Here is a 16,878-nt window from a genome sequence, read left to right on the forward strand (position 1 = left end):
AAATAATAGAGTTCCGTTCTTTCCAAATACTCCATAAAAGGAAGATAACCTCTCGAAGGGAGGAGTTGTTTTTCCAAAGCGTAGATAATGTCGTTTAAGTCTATAGGTGGAAGTTCACCGGACAATCAGCTTTGGGTTAAAGTGTGGTTCCAAATTTCTTTGGCCCTATCACAAGTAAGAAATAAGTAATTGTGAGATTCCGGATAAGCAGAACAAAAAGTACAAAGATTATTGATTAAAAGGAATAATCTTTCTTTTATAAAGGGTGTCTCTAAGTCCAAGACTATTAAGCATTATTAGACGTACTTGAATTGGTGATCAATCATTGGTGGAAGTGCCCCTATAACGAAGAGCAATAAAGCATCTTTGTATACCAAAGACCATGGCAAATCAATCAATGAAAGTAGTCATGTTGTTTAACTCGTGGATCACAATTACTGCTTCTACAATATAGTTTACTCATTTCTAACTTCTCTCTCACTTAGTTACTCTAAGCTGCGCATGTGGAACTAAGGCACCGGTCTACTAGAGACTTGCATCTGAAATCAAGTCTGGGCAACCTCTAACTCAGATTGTAGCATAAACATAAATATTCCACCTGCCACTGCGACATTAAGAGACTCAAAATTATCAGCCATTGGTATACTTACCAGTTCACAGAATTCCCTTGCTCTCTCCGTAAGACCACTACCCTCGCTGCCTAGAACTAAACATAATGGCGTATCAGCCAGAGAATGTGCAAGCCTTTGGGACAACTTATGAACAGGCTTAGATCCATTGCTACTGGCAGGGTGACCAGCAAACATCTTCACTTGAACTTCATTGCTAAAAGCTTCAAGATGTGCCCAATTTCCCGAAACTAGGGGAAGCTGAAATGGAGCACCTCTGCTAGCCCTGAATGCCTTCTCATTGAAAGGATCACAGCATCCAGGAAGCAGGAAAACACCATTCTGCAGGAAACACCATTCTGTTAAACATGAAAACAAATATTTACATATGTTCTTCTATAGGTTGATAACTAAATGCTGTAGTTCCTTTTTTCCTGTTTAAAATAGAAGAAGAAGTACAAAAGTTTCTATAGTATTTCAGTCCCAAATCTACAATTTAATTAAAGAATAAGAAACTTAATACTGCACATATGTTCAGGTAAGCTGGAAATCTTAAAATGAAAAAAGCGGGTTGGTTTTTCAATTGCATTTTCATTACTTTGGCATGACCAACTATGAAAACTATTCATGACCAGCTACATGCTACATCTATAAAGTGTGAAGCAGACGTTGCTAATTACATGCACTGTGAAATTATAAAACAGGGTTGATAATAGGTAAACTGGAAATCTATATTCACAATTTTTGCAGTACTTGAAACAGGTAAACTGGAAATTTATATAATATTCACAATTTATATTTATTCTTCTTTACAACAATTAAACCTTTGGCAACCACACATAAGAGGTAAAGTTAGAAGCACATAATGATGTATAGTCACTTACCCATTTGAATGCCAGGGCCGATCTAAGCAATGTACCAAGGTTCCCTGGATCCTGCATCAACCATCAAGTTACAGAAGTTAAGACCAGGTAGTCAAACAGTGAAAACTGCACATTACACTTGATAGATTGAATGGTAATACCAAGAAAAGGCACCACGTAGGAAAACTTAAGTATACACACCAAGCCAGACACACTATTATATAGATCATCAATTGATTTACTAAGGTAAAAGTTTGATAGATTTGAAATGGCAGAAATATAAAGAAAAAAAAAAAAAAAAACAGCGAAATCTCAATCCATTATCGCAGTACTTGAAACAGGGTTGATAGTAGGTTGCTCTCATTCTTATACCATAGGCACATCAAGAAACTCTAAAAATTCAACTACTAGTATATATTTTTACACCAAATATATACATAAACTGGCTCACCAAAAATCCCAGTTCTTGAGTAATTTATTTTGACATATTACAGTTTTGAAACTTATAAGACAGTTTAATTCTTGATGAATGATTCTAGCAGATAGTAAAAATTATCTAATGATTAAACCAGGACAAAAAAAAATGTGGTGGAATTTAACACATTTCATTATTGGAGGAGGATGTAGAAATTTCAAAGGCTCCAAGTGCAACAAAAAGTTACCCTAGTAAACAAACTAAGAGAGCAAGCACCAAAGCAAAACCTGAATCCCTTCAAGGACTAGAATTCGATGAGTACCGGCACAACGAAACCATCTTGTACAATCCACCTCGAGACGATCATCACTCAAATCCGTAAAACAATTAGGCATCTTCATGAGAGCTATAACTTCAATTGATTCAGTTGACTGAACCCCAGAAAGCTTTTTCATCACCAAAGAGCTCACATACACTCTCTCTCCAGGAACATCACATAATCCTTCAGGAATTTCAGCTTTATCAAGCACAAATAGACATTCTACTGCCATTTTTTGCTCTTGTTTCAACTTATGAAACTCATGAATTTCCCTGTGTACAAATAATTTGCAAAATTCCCACAAAATTCAGGACACTAAATTGGTCTAATTTGAACAAATTAGCATTGCATTTATCATTCAAATTAAGAACAAAATTGGATAGAATCAGAATTAGTGATTTCCCATTTCAAAAGTTGCAAATTTCAGGTCAAATTCAACAAAAACACAAATTGTACCAAACTTAATAAAATTTAAAATTAGAAATACCCATTTCATAATTTCAAATTCCAGGTCAAATTTAATCAAACCCAGATTAAAAAAAAAAAACCATGACTTACACAGAATTACAACCCTAAAAAACAGAGGAAATTGAAAATTGATGGAAGAAAAATGACCTGATAAGGGTAGTGCCAACGACAAGCACAGAACCATGAGAGTGACGATAAGAAGAACTCTGACGGAGCTTTACGCAATGCTTCACAAATGGGTTTGAAGTGCTGGTGATTGATTTTGCAGTTGGTGGTGAACGAGTTGACTCAGTGAGTAAGCAATTGCTGCCATTTTTAAGATTATGACAAGCTTTTATTCTCTGTATTCTTGTCTGGTAATTTGATGCTTTTATATAAGGGGCTACTTTTGCTCCTTGAAGTTTGTAGGAAGTGGAATACCAGTTTGAGCTTGTGCATTGCATCTTACCAAATCACTAAATTCTGACTTTTCTCTCTCTTTCTCCAGGAGAATTGACTGTTTTAGTCACTCAGTTTCTAACAACACTTGCATAATGCAAATAAAATGGTAGAGGCGTCTGTACAATGAATATTGTGCATCCCGTACAAGATAACATGGTTTGGCGAAATATAAGCTACTCTTTAAATTATCAATGGAAAATATAGAGGCGTATGTCATATTGCTTTAATTGAATCAATACAAAAATAACCGAAATTAACTTATTGGTATACAACTGCTAAAAACAAAAACTAAAAACTTATTGGTATACATAGAGATTGCTATAGTTGGTTGATAGAAAAATATTTCAATGAGAAAATAAGTCGATGATCATATTTTCATATCTCACGTGTTTTCTTCTAAGATAAAAACCACAAGAGTGGGTACCATTACTCAAATCAAAACAAGGTGATATAACATACAGTTATGGTGTGTTTGGACAGCAATGGTAGGAGACTGGGACTCTGGGAGATGGCAACATGATAATCAGCGTTTAATAAATTTTACCAAAGCTCAGTCCTCTCTCTTTCACCCAAGATGGATGTTCAATTTCTGTGAATAACTATGTTAAGAAATCAACAATAGAATCTAATGTCAAGTCACCTGTTCTACACAATCTATGAAGCTGAATGCCTAATGCTAAAAGTTTCTTCTTTCACAAGAGGGCAATACCGATGATGGGGCTTGGTCATGACTAATATCCCCAACCACAGGGTTTAGATCACAAGCCCTTTGGGGCATTGTAGGCATATATGACAACCTCTGATTTGCTGGTTCAATCATCACACTCTCTATTGTACGTAATACCGATGATGGTGCTTGGTCATGAGTCTCATGACTAGTATCCCCAACCATAGGGTGAACACAAGCCCTTGGGGGCATTGCAGGCATATGTGACAACCTCGGAGTTGGTTCAATCTTCACACTCATTGTAGGTACAGACATTTGCTCAGAAATTGTAGCTGCAGCTGTATAAGCTCTTTCAGATTCATAAATAAGTCCCATCTCATGCGATACCATTGACATGTAACTACTCTCAGAAGTAACAAGCAACTGTGGGTCTAGATTATTCCTGTGAGACTCCATTGACAAATTTCCTCTCTCTGCACTTAGATCCATGGCAAGATTGTCGAGGCCCTGAGTTGTGGAGGGATACACCTCAGTGAATGTAGATGTTTGAGGTATATTCACTCCGGATGTGCTAGCAAATGACATTGATGTTGCAGTGCAGGACAGGTCATTTTGAATGGAAGGTCCATTTACTGGCCTATTCAGATCTGTAATTTCTCGTGATGATTTTGGGACTGAATCTGAGGGTTCATGGCTGAAAGAATCTGTATCTGATGATGAAGACACGGTCACTGGAAGGTCAGCTTGATTTGATGCTCCCTCCTCAGATGTCAAGGTTTTGCTTGATAAGATTCCTTTGGAGGTTAGGTCCCTCCATTGTTGTGCAACTATCTTCACCTGTGTATAGAAATGAATACCTGCTTTCCCTACTTTTTTTTTTATTAAAGTTGAAACAAAAACAAAAAATGAATCAGTTATGTAGTCTGAGAGCAGCCTAAGGAGCTTAGCATACAAAAACATAGATTTTCCTTTACTCGACAAGAAGTCGATTGGGTTTTTTAAGGGGTGAAAAGTAATATTATTAGGTTGTTTATTTCAGTGGTTGAAAATATTTTCCTCGTGTAAGGAATGCAATATATTCCTCCATAGCCTCACCTTTCTCTTCTCTCTTCCATCCTCCCCCCCTCAGTTTCTTTTTTTCCTTTTTCTAAGGAAATGTACTTTGAAACCAAAACTTCCGTAGAAAAGAAATTTCAGTTTAAACTGTTACCTATGACCCAAACACAAACTTAGTTATATATACTAGTGCATTCATATCAGGTGTAAGGGATGGGGGTAGAAGAGTGCGGTGTAAATAATACAAGGGGGAAAGAGAATATGGGGAAAGGGTTAAGGAAAAAAGACAGATAGAGACCATGAAAATTGATATTGCCTGCATAGGATTCTGTTGATCCAGCTGAAGAATTTGTCAATGGAAACGGAACAGGAACATTGATCCCAATCTGAGTCAATCATAGAGCATTGTAGCAGGTAAATTTGGCAATGGCCAAGAAACATGAACATTAAGCAGGCCGATTTTGGTTTCACAAATAAGACAGGAGCTTACCAACCCTACTTCAACAATATTCTGAAACTTCCTTGCCGCAATACCAGATGTAGTAAAAATAGATGCTCCATTCCCAAACCTAAACGAGGCAAACAATACTTTGGATGAAGAGCTTTAACAATATACTGAGCTATATCTTTAAAAGTTTCTGCCTCAGAGCCTCTATCAAGATGCAATCATCAGATAACTACTTTGAATGACTAGGTATCAAATATAAATCCAGACATAAAGCAAACCATCTTCAATAAAAGCTGGATAAACCAAATAGTGAAACTAAACTGGAAAACCCAAACTTCAACAAAAGCTGATAATGCAAAAGAGAGCTGAGAAGTACTTGTGCCGGTTGATGATGGCTACGGCATCTTCTAAACTGTGGACCTGCATTCAAACAAATTTGAAATGCCACAAAGAAAAGGTAATACCCTTATTACTCCATAGCAGATGGGAAAATTGAAAGAGAAGAAAAAATTTTAAGTCACCAAATGTTACCTGTGTACATAGCAATACTGGTCCAAAAATATCTTCCTGGAAATGAAAAAATTGAATACTATTATACAAAAGAAAATCCAAATAGCAATTCTTAATTTAACACAATTAGCATAGAGGAGGGTGCAATGATACAGGCACCTTAAAACACTCCATACTAGCTGTGACGTCACTCAAGATTGTCGGGCCAACAAAATTTCCACCCTCATATCCTGGAACCTGGGAACAACCAAAAAATTTACAATTCTTCAGAAAGACTGTAAACACTATACAGTGATCCCGATAAAGATTAGTAACAGTTAGATGTAAGCATGTGATTCATTAAAAGCAATTGTACACAAATTGACACTCATCAATACAGGACAGCTTCAGGAATCAACAATGAACTCAGTCACCGAATGGAAATGGAGCACAAGGAGGAGCAGAAATGAGGTAGAATAATTATTGTAGTTGGTTAACGATAAAATAAAATCAGCAGATGTTCACTGAGGCATGCTTCAGAGCAGTACATGTACAACACCAACCTATCCCCCAGTTAACCGAGTCAAAGATAAGCACACAACTGCAAATTGAGATTTCATTGTTTCCATATCTAGTATATGAAAGCAGATAATGAGAATAGATGTTGGCATTTATGTGATCGATCTTGATGAAGGTAAATGAAAGCGCTACACTACAGGGAGAAAGGGGGGCAAGAAAGAAAAGAGAGTTACACTAGAAAGTAAAACTACTAAGATCTTGATGAGAGTAGTTTGAATATAGAGACTATGCAAACATCTTTTCAAGCAGCCAATTCTTAAATCACTGAGGAAAGAATTCACAAATGTCCCTATTCCCTGAAAATCCAAAATTCTTTTGAATTAACATATGTGCAGATTCAAATGAAAGGTACCAAGACCATAAAGTATCCACAACAAATTCATGCCAGGCTGCAAGCATATGCATATTTTCCCTCCATTTTCTTCATTGTTGTTATTCGGTTATTCCAAGGTTAGGGATTTTGGGAAAGAATAGAGTGGTTGTGGCAGAAAAGGTTGTTTTACCTGATTTGATAATATCATCCATTAAAGCGACTTGCCACATCCATTCAAAGTCCAAACACATACTTTGTTTACGTTTTTTCGACTCTAAGTAGCCAATACATACCAACATGAGACTTATTACGGTAGAGACTGCCTTGAAGTACTTAATCCATTTATTTACACAACAGAATTTTATATTTCAAAGATGAAGATGCAAGCTAGAATATTATTAGCCCAAAACAATATGGGGACAGTACCATGATGTCCCTTCCATCAAGAATAAGTCTAGCACCACTTTCAACAGCAGTTTGTACTGATCTACATATTCCATCCTTCACCTGCAACATTACACAAGCACATTGGTCTGACAGGGGTGACAGGATGATAGAATAAAGTTAATAAAAGTGAAGTTTATGTGTATATATATATATATATATATCAAACACCAAAATTTGTAGACATCAGAATAGTGAGGTTAAACACCAAAAGTTAATAAAAGTGAAGTGTATATATATATATATATATATATATATATATATATATATATATATATATATATATATATCATACAGTAAAATCTGTAGACATCAGAATAGTGAGGTTAAACACCAAAAAAAAAGACAAGTTGATTAAATGTGACAAATATCAACTTATATAGAGGAAGTCAAACCACAGGTAAACATGCACAACAAGTACTTGTTCGTACCTCCTTGCTGAGTACTGGACCCACATCTGCTCCTGTATCTGTTCCTCCAGATACTGTTAGGGTTTTAGCACGTTTGACAAGTTCTTTCTCCCTGAAATGTTCCAGCAATCCTGCATCAGTATGTCATGTTTTGGCTCAAGAATGTTATGCCATTGGCCTAACTAGATATATCATATATGCTACGAACAAAGATAAATTAAACAAAATATTAATGCTTCAAAACCATGGTGTAGCGTTTCCAACAAAAATCACTGAGCTGAGTGACATGTAGGGATCTCCTGCAGCAACAAATCCAGAAGCAACCAAAGCATCAAGCGTAGCATCCATGCATGCATCAGGCATGACAACAGCCTGATTTTTGGACCCTGAATTGACCTACATAAAGATGGGAAAACAGTCGAAAGAAGAGTCAAGATTCTATAATAATTCACAAGCACATTATAAGATCTCTGCCTTCAGAACTGCAGAGAGCACACTATATTCAACTTAAATAATAAATTATAATTATTTTATTTAACCATAAACCCGAGAATTTATGAAGTCTTACCCAAACTAGTCAATACTAACTTCGAGGTTGTTGCCTTATGGCTCACAATATAACATTTTCAAAGATAAAGGAATGTAAGAAAAAGAAGACAAGTATAAAGTCCAATGTTTAAAATACTACAAATAATAGAGTATGCCCAGCACTAGTTTTAGGAGTTGTGCTTGTATAAATTAGATGGTGATATAACTCATACAAGTGTCAATCATTTAATCAACCCAATTTTTTTGAACAAAATGCAGTGTCAGGATAAAAGCTAGAGGTTTGGATAATGTTTGTGGAAGTCTAATAAGATCCATTTTCAGTGGTTAGCAGAAGAGATAATTTCCATCCGAACTATGCTTTATCCAATTTCATAGCATTTTATTCTGTCCATTATTCAGATCATTTTATGTAAATCTGCAGTCAACAGTTGCCATGAAATTTCTGAGCATCTTTCTTTAATTAATTAGATAGACAGTCAAGATACTTCCTTCATTGCAAATACTCACCCAAATTTGCCATTTTAATTTATTGCACAATACTCATCCTGTTTTATTTTTTATTTTTTAAACACGTGGCCCACCTTGTACTCCCTCAATAAATGTGCCCAAACCAAATGAGTGAGAATTTTAAATCAAAGGGAGTGATACACAACATCCAATTTCTAACAAGTTACAAATCAATAAACCACTACACAAACAAATTAAGTTACCAGATATGTCCTGGACCAAGAAAACTGGCCATCTTAGATTCAGTAATCAGTAACACAGAGGTTAATCTTATGAAGTACTTCGTATATTGTTATTTATATGACACATTTCAACAGTAAAATGATGAGTGGACAAGTACAAAAATAACTTGCTAAGATATAGGTTGAAATTTTTACCTCAACACGTTTCCCTCTGACAGTTGCTTTAGCATATATGTCCATACAATCCTAAGACAAAAGATAATTATAAAGAAAAGAGTAGTAAATAAACATGTAATACGTGTACTGAATGAGTAGCAGAAGCAGAATGAACATTAGACAGAAGTCATAGAGGTTGTAACAATAAGAGTCTACAGAAGCATAGAAGCTGCAACTTAAATGCAGTCAAGCCCAGCCAAGGATTCCAATAATATGTGCATGTCAGGATGTGTTTCTGTATTTTCTGCCAGCCGTTATTATAGTACAATTATATGCTATGATTGTGTAGTAGCTGTCTTTATATATTTTAGGAAGATTTCTAAGACTGCTAACTGTCTTTCCTCTGATTGGTTGTAAGACGTTTGACTTCTGTATAAAGCCTTACACTGTTCTTCGATTACACAAATGGATTAAGACTTTGGACTCATTATTCAAATTAGGAAGAGCTAACAATACAACCGTTTGGACAATTAATACTTCTAGCAGAATTTATTTGATCACAAGTCACAAAAGTCACAGTCATCACAAACACACACACCAAATAAAAACCTTCTGGAGTTCTGGCCAATGATTCATAAAACCACATATTCCAACTCATAATTTCCCATCATCTAACATTAAAAGGAAGAATAACAACCTATGATGTCTCTAGGGAAGAACAGAATATCTTGTTGCATGTCACAAAGAGGTCAGTGAATAGATACAGGCACTTCAAAGCTGAAAAAACTAATGTTGAATTATAACATCTTATCAGAATTTTCTGATATTCTGAGAAACTTGAAACAACCAATGAAGTCATTACTCAAACATTAAGGAAATAAATTACCTTATAGGCGCCAACACATGATATGGATTTTATATCGTCATCATCACATACATAATTAACGATGTCCTGTTCAAGTAATTTTTCATCAAGTAATTGGGTTAGTTTAAAGAACCCAAATCAGGAAATCAAAATATGTAATAAAAGGAAATATAAATAACTAGGGCACACATAAACGAAATAGTTATCATGATGACCTTTATTGGCATCACAACCTGCAGAGAGAGAGAGAGAGAGAGAGAGAGAGGGGGGGGGGGAGGGAGGGGGGAGCTTACATTGCCTCCATGAACAATATTTAAGACTCCATTAGGAAAGCCTGCCTCTATGGCCAATGCTGCAAGCTTCATTGAAGCACCTGGGATAAAACAAAATGCAAGAATGTATCTAACAGTAGTCAATGACTGGGATTACAGACAATACCAAGCATCCAATGATAATATTTATCTGCCACCTTATAATAGTAAACTAACAGTAAACTTGTAGTGAAGAAAGGTGTGGATAGATCAAGATGATAGAAAATGTAGATAGAAGGGTATTCTGGAAACAGAGAGTAAACATGCACTCAAAAGGTGAGCAAAAGAATTTTTTCATACAATCTATAAGGATTATAACACCAAATTACCCAAAGGAGGAAAGACCTCCCCAAAAATGTCCATTATAATATCCTAGAGTGCCATAAATACGTTTCAAGTATTGGCATGTACCTGTTGAGAACTCAAGTGAAGCACTTGGCCGTAGTCTCAATTTTTTTTGTCACTCTTTGTTGCAGTGCCCCAACCTTGATTGTTGCCTCTCACATTCAGCATTCCAGTACTAAAAGTCAAAGCCATATGCCCAAATGAGCTCATCAATTCCTAAATTTCTAGTATAGCCACAAATAAAATGAAGCATCCCTATCATCGAAATTAGTAGCTTATGACCAAAACTTGCTCCATGGTCCCTTTGCACTGTAAAGTAAGCTCGCCTTGAGCCACCAGCAAATACTTTCCAATGAATTCAATATGTTTCCACAATGTTGTGGTGGCTTTATGTATCTTCTGGAATCCTCAGATATTTAAGCTATCTCAAGCAGTCCTTCTAAAGTACATCTCTCTACCAATCCTAACTCACCAAAACCTTTACTGATCACAATAGTCGCAAAAGAAATCTCATATCTCTTAACACAATTACTGAGATTGTAAGCATTACTCTAAACTTATACTAACATTTTCAGCCTTGGAAATCTTTTCATCTTTCATCCACCAAAACAATGTCATCAGCAAACAGGACACGCTGAAATCATCCAGTATCATCCTGGTGACTACCAAGTCATCCAAGATTTTTGCATAAAGTGGCAGGCTCACCCTTAATGGAACTCAAAAGCCAAATCAATAGGGTAGCTCTACATCCCCTCCTTGACCTCTCCTCACCTAATGATAACTTAATCTCCTTCTTGAATATCCTTGAGGACTCATAATAACAGGCAAATACACCCACTCCCTTGTTTTTTTCAAATTATTTTATATCTAAACTTGTATTTTCTTAACTTACTTTCACTATTGAACTTATCTTTTTTGCTTCATCTGAACCAATTTTGGCTGAATTATCTGAACTTCTTTTGCTACAAAATAATTTAAAATAAGATAATATAAATTGACCCTACGAAGCTAATGGAAGCATCTTTAGAAACCATATGATATACAATATTCATTATAAATTGAATCATATGCTCCACTTTAATAACCCTGAATTTAGTATCACATCGTTCGCAGTTAGGTGTATAAAGCAAAGCATCTTAAGAGCTTATGATAGATTTACAACCCATCAAGTTTCAAAAGCCCAAAAGAATATACATGATGTCAGTAGTAAAAGAGATCCATTATTTCATTAAGTAGTTCTGTGTATGTCCAGGATTTTTGAGAGGCAATAATCTCACAACCATAACAGTACACTTAAATATCATCATCAGAAACAGCTTTTTGCCAATTTCCTACTCTACTGGATATATAGCGCAAATCTATAAGCTTTCTATCCAAAACACTTGAATTTCAAAAATATTACAATGTAATAACAATGCAGAAGAGCAACAAATCACCTGGATTTTTCTCAGATGGCTTTAGGACAAATGTATTCCCACATGTAACTGCAACTAAGAACATCTGCCAAAAAAACCTACATGGCTCAAGAAAAATCTCAACATTTCGACATGATAACAAAACTCGTTGCATGTTGGATTAATATTTACATGGTGAAGTGAGAGGTTTTGCAGGATCAGATAAGGAGCTGAGAAGAGTAATATTGGGATAAAGGTCAATAAGTTTTTTATATGATATCATCATAAGATTCGTAGTTAAAAAAAGATATGAAAAAAAAGGGAATAAAATGTTCAAATAACCAAGCTTTAAGTTTAAGGATGTTAGGTATCCGTAATTCTATAGCAATTAACTAATCAAAAAGCACAATTAAGGTAAACTAAATGGTTACTATTTGCAAAAGCGCATCCTTTGAGGGGGAAGTGATGTCTGCGAGCTCAAGAGTCAGCACTCAACATTTCTAAAATTTTAAATGTTTTTGCTAGCTTGATACAAAATAGAGGATTCATGTTCCTTGAATTGTGATTATTGAGTTATTATAATTTCATAACAGATGGATGCTCTCCTCAACATCTGCTGTCTATATCTGTAAAGAATAAAGTCTATCCTAATATAACACATCTTAGTGAAAATCAGTTTCACAAAGTGTATCCAAGTAGCTAGATTGATGCTTACCCAATTATTCATCACAGACAAGCAACTAATTAGCAAGAGGAATATAAAATACTGAAAACATACTCGCAAGGGGACCATAGAGGAGAAGTTAGAATTGCATATCCCAGCACAAACACCTAGAGGTTCCCTGATGGAGTACATATCAGTCGCATTAGAAGCATTAGCCATAAACTCCCCCCATTGTACAGTTGTAATCTCACAAGCATGTTCAAGCACCTCTAGAAGAATAAAAAAATAAAAAAATAAAAAAACAACACGAAGATTAGCTGTTCTGAGTTGTGATTCTTTTCTTTCAAGCGACAAAATAACAATCTTTACCTAACCAATGGAGGATATCAGCATGAGCACTCTTTGTTGTCTTCCCCTGTTCAGTGTTGATAATCAAGGCAAGCTTCTCCTGGAAAAGAAGCTTTATAATTAATACTAAATATCAAATAAAAATAAAAGGCGAACATACAAATTTTGCACCCTCACTTTGTCTCTGTGTATGAGCTCTTGGAGTTTCATCATAATACGCTGTCGAGTGAAAACAGGTGTATTCTTCCACAAAGGAAAAGCTTCTTTTGCTGAAAAAACAGCAGCTTTAAACTCTTCAAATGTCGTTGAAGGCACTTGAGACACAACCTCTTGAGTTGCCTGCTTGAAGATGCACAATTAGTCACCATGACTGGCTACAAGAAACTGAAGGCAACACGAGCAGAAAATGTACACTCACAGGATTGATAACATCAACAAAGACAACTCCTTGTGATTCCACAAATTTTCCACCAATTAAATTGGATACCTTCATCTGCAAATGTTGGAGTAGAAAATGCTTTCTGTAAGATACACACCTTCAAATTTTCATTCTTTACTTTGTTTTAGCAGTTGCTTGTGGAAACTATGACCATTTATGACAAGCTTATAAGCACACACAGTAGCATATATTTTATGGTGAGACCTTACTTGCTCCACAATGTCGCTGGAAGTGCCTACAGAAGATGCATTAGGCCTCCATGACTTAAAACTTCTTTCTGTTCCAAAAAAATAACAAGGTAAGATTCATAGGAGTCTTTGCTTCAACAAGCCTGAATTATGCTGCTATGATTTGCCTATGAATCACATTGTAAATCAGATAGCTGATCTTTTATTCAAACAAATGCACCAACAAACCTTCCTTCACCACACCCCTTCAAAAAAAATTGCCAAAGACAAAAGGCATCATCACAAAAATATTTCACATTGTCGGCAGTAAAATCAAGGACAAATAGTAGTGATGTTGTCATGCCTAAGTCAAACCGTCCATTCTAATTACCATACAACAAAGCACTATCATCTACTCATATTATCACTTAAATAATAAAATTGTTAGCAAATTACCAATACCACGTGGGTGCTTAATCACATAAGCTTGTGCCTTTTCACTTCAATGATAGCACATGAGCTTGTGCTTTTTCACTTCAATGATAAGCATAATTGTATAACTAACAACATTAACTCATAGTACCTACACTAAAAATAAAAGTTTCTTGATATAGGTATGCTTCAGAGGTTAACATCTCAAATGCATAAATGAGCATGCTTAATGCAATGTCTTCACCCCAAAATTCTTGCAGATTTCCTTCACTTTATGCGCCCTCGTTCTTAACACTGTTTCCTAATATAACATTGTAAAACTATGAAGCACTATACAGTAGTTGATAATGTTAATGTCGTAATACAATAATAAGCACAAAGTATAGAAGGCACTTAAAAGCCAAAACCTTTCAGTCCACTAGGATAACAACAAAATACCCCCAACAGACTCATATTTTCAGACATTGGACACTTGTAAAAATTAATCATAAGTATTAGATAGCTCAAAATAATTTAACATGCAGGTTATCAACTTATATTCAGACATAAAAGTCAAGCCCAGGAGAGCTACCAAGTGCAAGGTGCATTTGGCATAACTACCAACAAAACATAGATATCAATGAGAAAATATCGCGTAGAACCTGAGAAATTTCCTTCACGAATTTTAGTTTTGAGATTGTACAAATGCCTTGGGGTGGACTGAAGTTGTGGATTACTTTGCTTCAGAGTCTCAAGCACTTGGCGTGGTTTTATACCTGCCTCAATCATTTCCTTAACTTGCCTAGCCTCTTCTTCATTGAAGCGACGACTAAATCTATGCTCTGACATATCCTTTAAGGGTTCATGGTTGTGTTCTCCGTTTCTAATCTTAAGCACCCAAACATCCTCTTCTTTTTTACCGATGATCTCAAAAGGGCAGTTTATGAGGCGTGAGTTTTCCTTTCTCTTGCGCTTAGGAGCCTCAGACTTGTGTCTATTGCGACGACCTCCTCCTCTATCACAGCCAAGGACAACATTGATGTCTCTTTTAGACTTCCTGATAGTCAACACATAACCCTGGCTCACACCAAAATCACGAACATATGTAATAAGTTCCTCTCTATCTTTGAAGGTTCGAGGTGGAGGAGGGCACATCACATTTGGCTGAACGCTCTCCATGGCTCTTTACATGGATGATTAAGATTTATGCAAAATTCTGCAAACATAGGCATATATCAAAAGGAAGTTTTTCCCATTGCAGCATTCACAAAGTCACATAAGTCTACAACTCCAGCACATCATTTGAGAAATAATAGTTAAAAAAAATAGTCAACAAGCAAAGTCAACTTCATTACTGAGGCAGAGGGACAACAATTAAGTTGGGCTTAAATTTAATAGTTTTTAAAACTAATTTATTTGAAAAAAATTATAATGTGGGATTGTAGGATCTTGTTAAATTTTTCTCGATGTGCATTTTCCAAATATTTTTTAATCAATACACGAATTAAGTTCATTGTTTTGATGTGGTTAGACTGAATCCTTTTTGTTCCGGTTTGATTCTAACAAGAATAAATTCTTTAGGAGCAGAGAACATAACTAAAATGTTCCTTCCACAACCAAAATAAAAGCTGGTCATGAAATGCTATGATCAGGGCTACTGGACTAGTGATTGCCCTTCATTATGTCCCCCCACCTCCCCGCCTCGCCCCCGCTCCCGAAAAAAACAATTGTGTGGCTAGCTAGAAAGTGCCATGTACCACTTCATTGTCTCCATTACAAGGTTCCAAGAGGGCAACCCCATTAAGCATATCAGAAAGTTCAAAAGTCGCCCACACACCCACAAGGCCACAATTTATGATAATGATGATAATAAACTAATAATACAATTGATTGTGATAATATGTATTACATTCTCACAAAAATCATAACATTTACTACCCAGAATGTAATTACAATGATCAATCAAGCAAACAAATGCGCATCAATATTACATTTCTACTGTGTGTAAATAAGCAATACCACGGAATAAAGATTCTAACTTTTAATAAATCAATTCGAATTGGAAATGGCAATTGAAGAATTTCCCAGCAGAAAATCGTAACATCAAATATGAAGAACACAAAAGCTCTCAATTAAGAATATTAAATGTATCAAATTCATGTGTTAAAACTATAATTGTAACGAAGATTGAAGTTATTACCTGATGATCAGAAATTAGTCATACAAAAGACTGATAATGGGGGACAGAGAATAGAGAGGGCAATTTGGATGTTGAGGAAGAATGAACTGACTTGTGAGACTTTTTTTTTTTTTTTTTTCTTTTTTTAGGGTATGAGTGATTTTTACACTCTAAAATTTGATTTACTAGTTGCCATTTTCCATTTATGACTTACCACTCTCAATGTGAAAGTCATAAAGTAACTTTCATTTCATAATAATTGCAACATTTTGTATTATTTCGTAATTTTTTTCAATACATATGAAGTAATTGACAATTGTGTCAGTCAAACTATTGCGATTATTAAGAAACGAAGAAAATATTTAAAACCTATAATCATAAAAATAATGTAGAAATCTGTTACACCCTGTCGAACTACCAATATTGTGGGTCTTAAGTGATTTAAGATCTTCTAGGTTATTTTCCTTAAATATTAGCAAAATTAGCAAATGTCTATATATTTATTCATCCTACATATTGACTAATGGTTACTCTTTGTTACTAAACTATACATCATGCACAATTTACCCTCTTTAGTATTTTGTTAACTGATTAGGGTTAAAAATAAAAAGTAAAATAGTGAAATCATGTGTTAATGAGAAAGATAAAGTGATAAGACTATGGAATTCTTTATGAAATGGTCTTTGAAAGTTAAGTTAAAGCCATGGGAGTTGAAACAAAGGCCATTCATTTTGGCCTCTTTGATACATTACAAGAAGAAACTCTAATTGCTCAAATATCTATAACTTATTTTATCATATTGATCATCATCAACCATAACAAACACAATTTTGGTAATGAC

At 35.2% G+C, this 16,878-nt stretch overlaps 2 protein-coding genes across 3 annotated transcripts; both read right to left on the bottom strand.

Moving 5' to 3' along the window:
• Nucleotides 1–350: 350 nt before the first annotated feature.
• Nucleotides 351–3,420, bottom strand: LOC110682105 (uncharacterized tRNA/rRNA methyltransferase YsgA-like). The gene is made up of 4 exons (XM_021858347.1): nucleotides 2,821–3,420; nucleotides 2,174–2,477; nucleotides 1,493–1,543; nucleotides 351–950 (listed from the first exon to the last, which is right to left on the bottom strand). Exons 1-4 carry the CDS (start codon nucleotides 3,114–3,116, stop codon nucleotides 546–548), a joined length of 1,056 nt encoding a protein of 351 aa, XP_021714039.1. The 5' UTR covers nucleotides 3,117–3,420; the 3' UTR covers nucleotides 351–545.
• A 90-nt stretch (nucleotides 3,421–3,510) lies between these two features.
• LOC110682104 (methylmalonate-semialdehyde dehydrogenase [acylating], mitochondrial-like) lies at nucleotides 3,511–16,518 on the bottom strand. Of its 2 annotated transcripts, none has more exons than XM_021858346.1 (20): nucleotides 16,059–16,518; nucleotides 14,521–15,074; nucleotides 13,490–13,557; nucleotides 13,260–13,334; nucleotides 13,019–13,180; nucleotides 12,863–12,941; nucleotides 12,608–12,762; nucleotides 11,872–11,935; nucleotides 10,073–10,152; nucleotides 9,801–9,866; nucleotides 8,954–9,004; nucleotides 7,765–7,916; nucleotides 7,542–7,632; nucleotides 7,093–7,173; nucleotides 5,955–6,032; nucleotides 5,817–5,852; nucleotides 5,662–5,705; nucleotides 5,328–5,406; nucleotides 5,136–5,223; nucleotides 3,511–4,647 (listed from the first exon to the last, which is right to left on the bottom strand). In XM_021858346.1, exons 2-20 carry the CDS (start codon nucleotides 15,035–15,037, stop codon nucleotides 3,791–3,793), a joined length of 2,823 nt encoding a protein of 940 aa, XP_021714038.1. In that variant the 5' UTR covers nucleotides 15,038–15,074; nucleotides 16,059–16,518; the 3' UTR covers nucleotides 3,511–3,790. The 2 variants fall into 2 exon arrangements, with proteins under 2 accessions (XP_021714038.1, XP_021714037.1); XM_021858345.1 differs by having other exon boundaries at nucleotides 3,511–4,650.
• Nucleotides 16,519–16,878: the final 360 nt, after the last annotated feature.

The sequence above is a fragment of the Chenopodium quinoa genome, unplaced genomic scaffold, assembly GCF_001683475.1.
Source record: "Chenopodium quinoa cultivar QQ74 unplaced genomic scaffold, ASM168347v1, whole genome shotgun sequence".
Classification (NCBI taxonomy): Eukaryota; Viridiplantae; Streptophyta; class Magnoliopsida; order Caryophyllales; family Amaranthaceae; genus Chenopodium; species Chenopodium quinoa.

Bases quoted from the DNA above. Each gene is read 5' to 3' on its own strand.
- LOC110682105 (XM_021858347.1), bottom strand. From the start codon at position 3,116: ATGCAATGCACAAGCTCAAACTGGTATTCCACTTCCTACAAACTTCAA. The intron at 2,478-2,820 runs GTCATTTTTCTT...ATTTGTACACAG, and splicing joins GTTGGCACTACCCTTATCAG to GGAAATTCATGAGTTTCATA. The intron at 1,544-2,173 runs GTTTTGCTTTGG...TGGTTGATGCAG, and splicing joins TAGTCCTTGAAGGGATTCAG to GATCCAGGGAACCTTGGTAC.
- LOC110682104 (XM_021858345.1), bottom strand. From the start codon at position 15,037: ATGGAGAGCGTTCAGCCAAATGTGATGTGCCCTCCTCCACCTCGAACC. The intron at 7,174-7,541 runs GTACGAACAAGT...GTAATGTTGCAG, and splicing joins GTCCAGTACTCAGCAAGGAG to GTGAAGGATGGAATATGTAG. The intron at 4,651-5,135 runs GTCTCTATCTGT...TAAAAAAAAAAG, and splicing joins AGGCAATATCAATTTTCATG to TAGGGAAAGCAGGTATTCAT.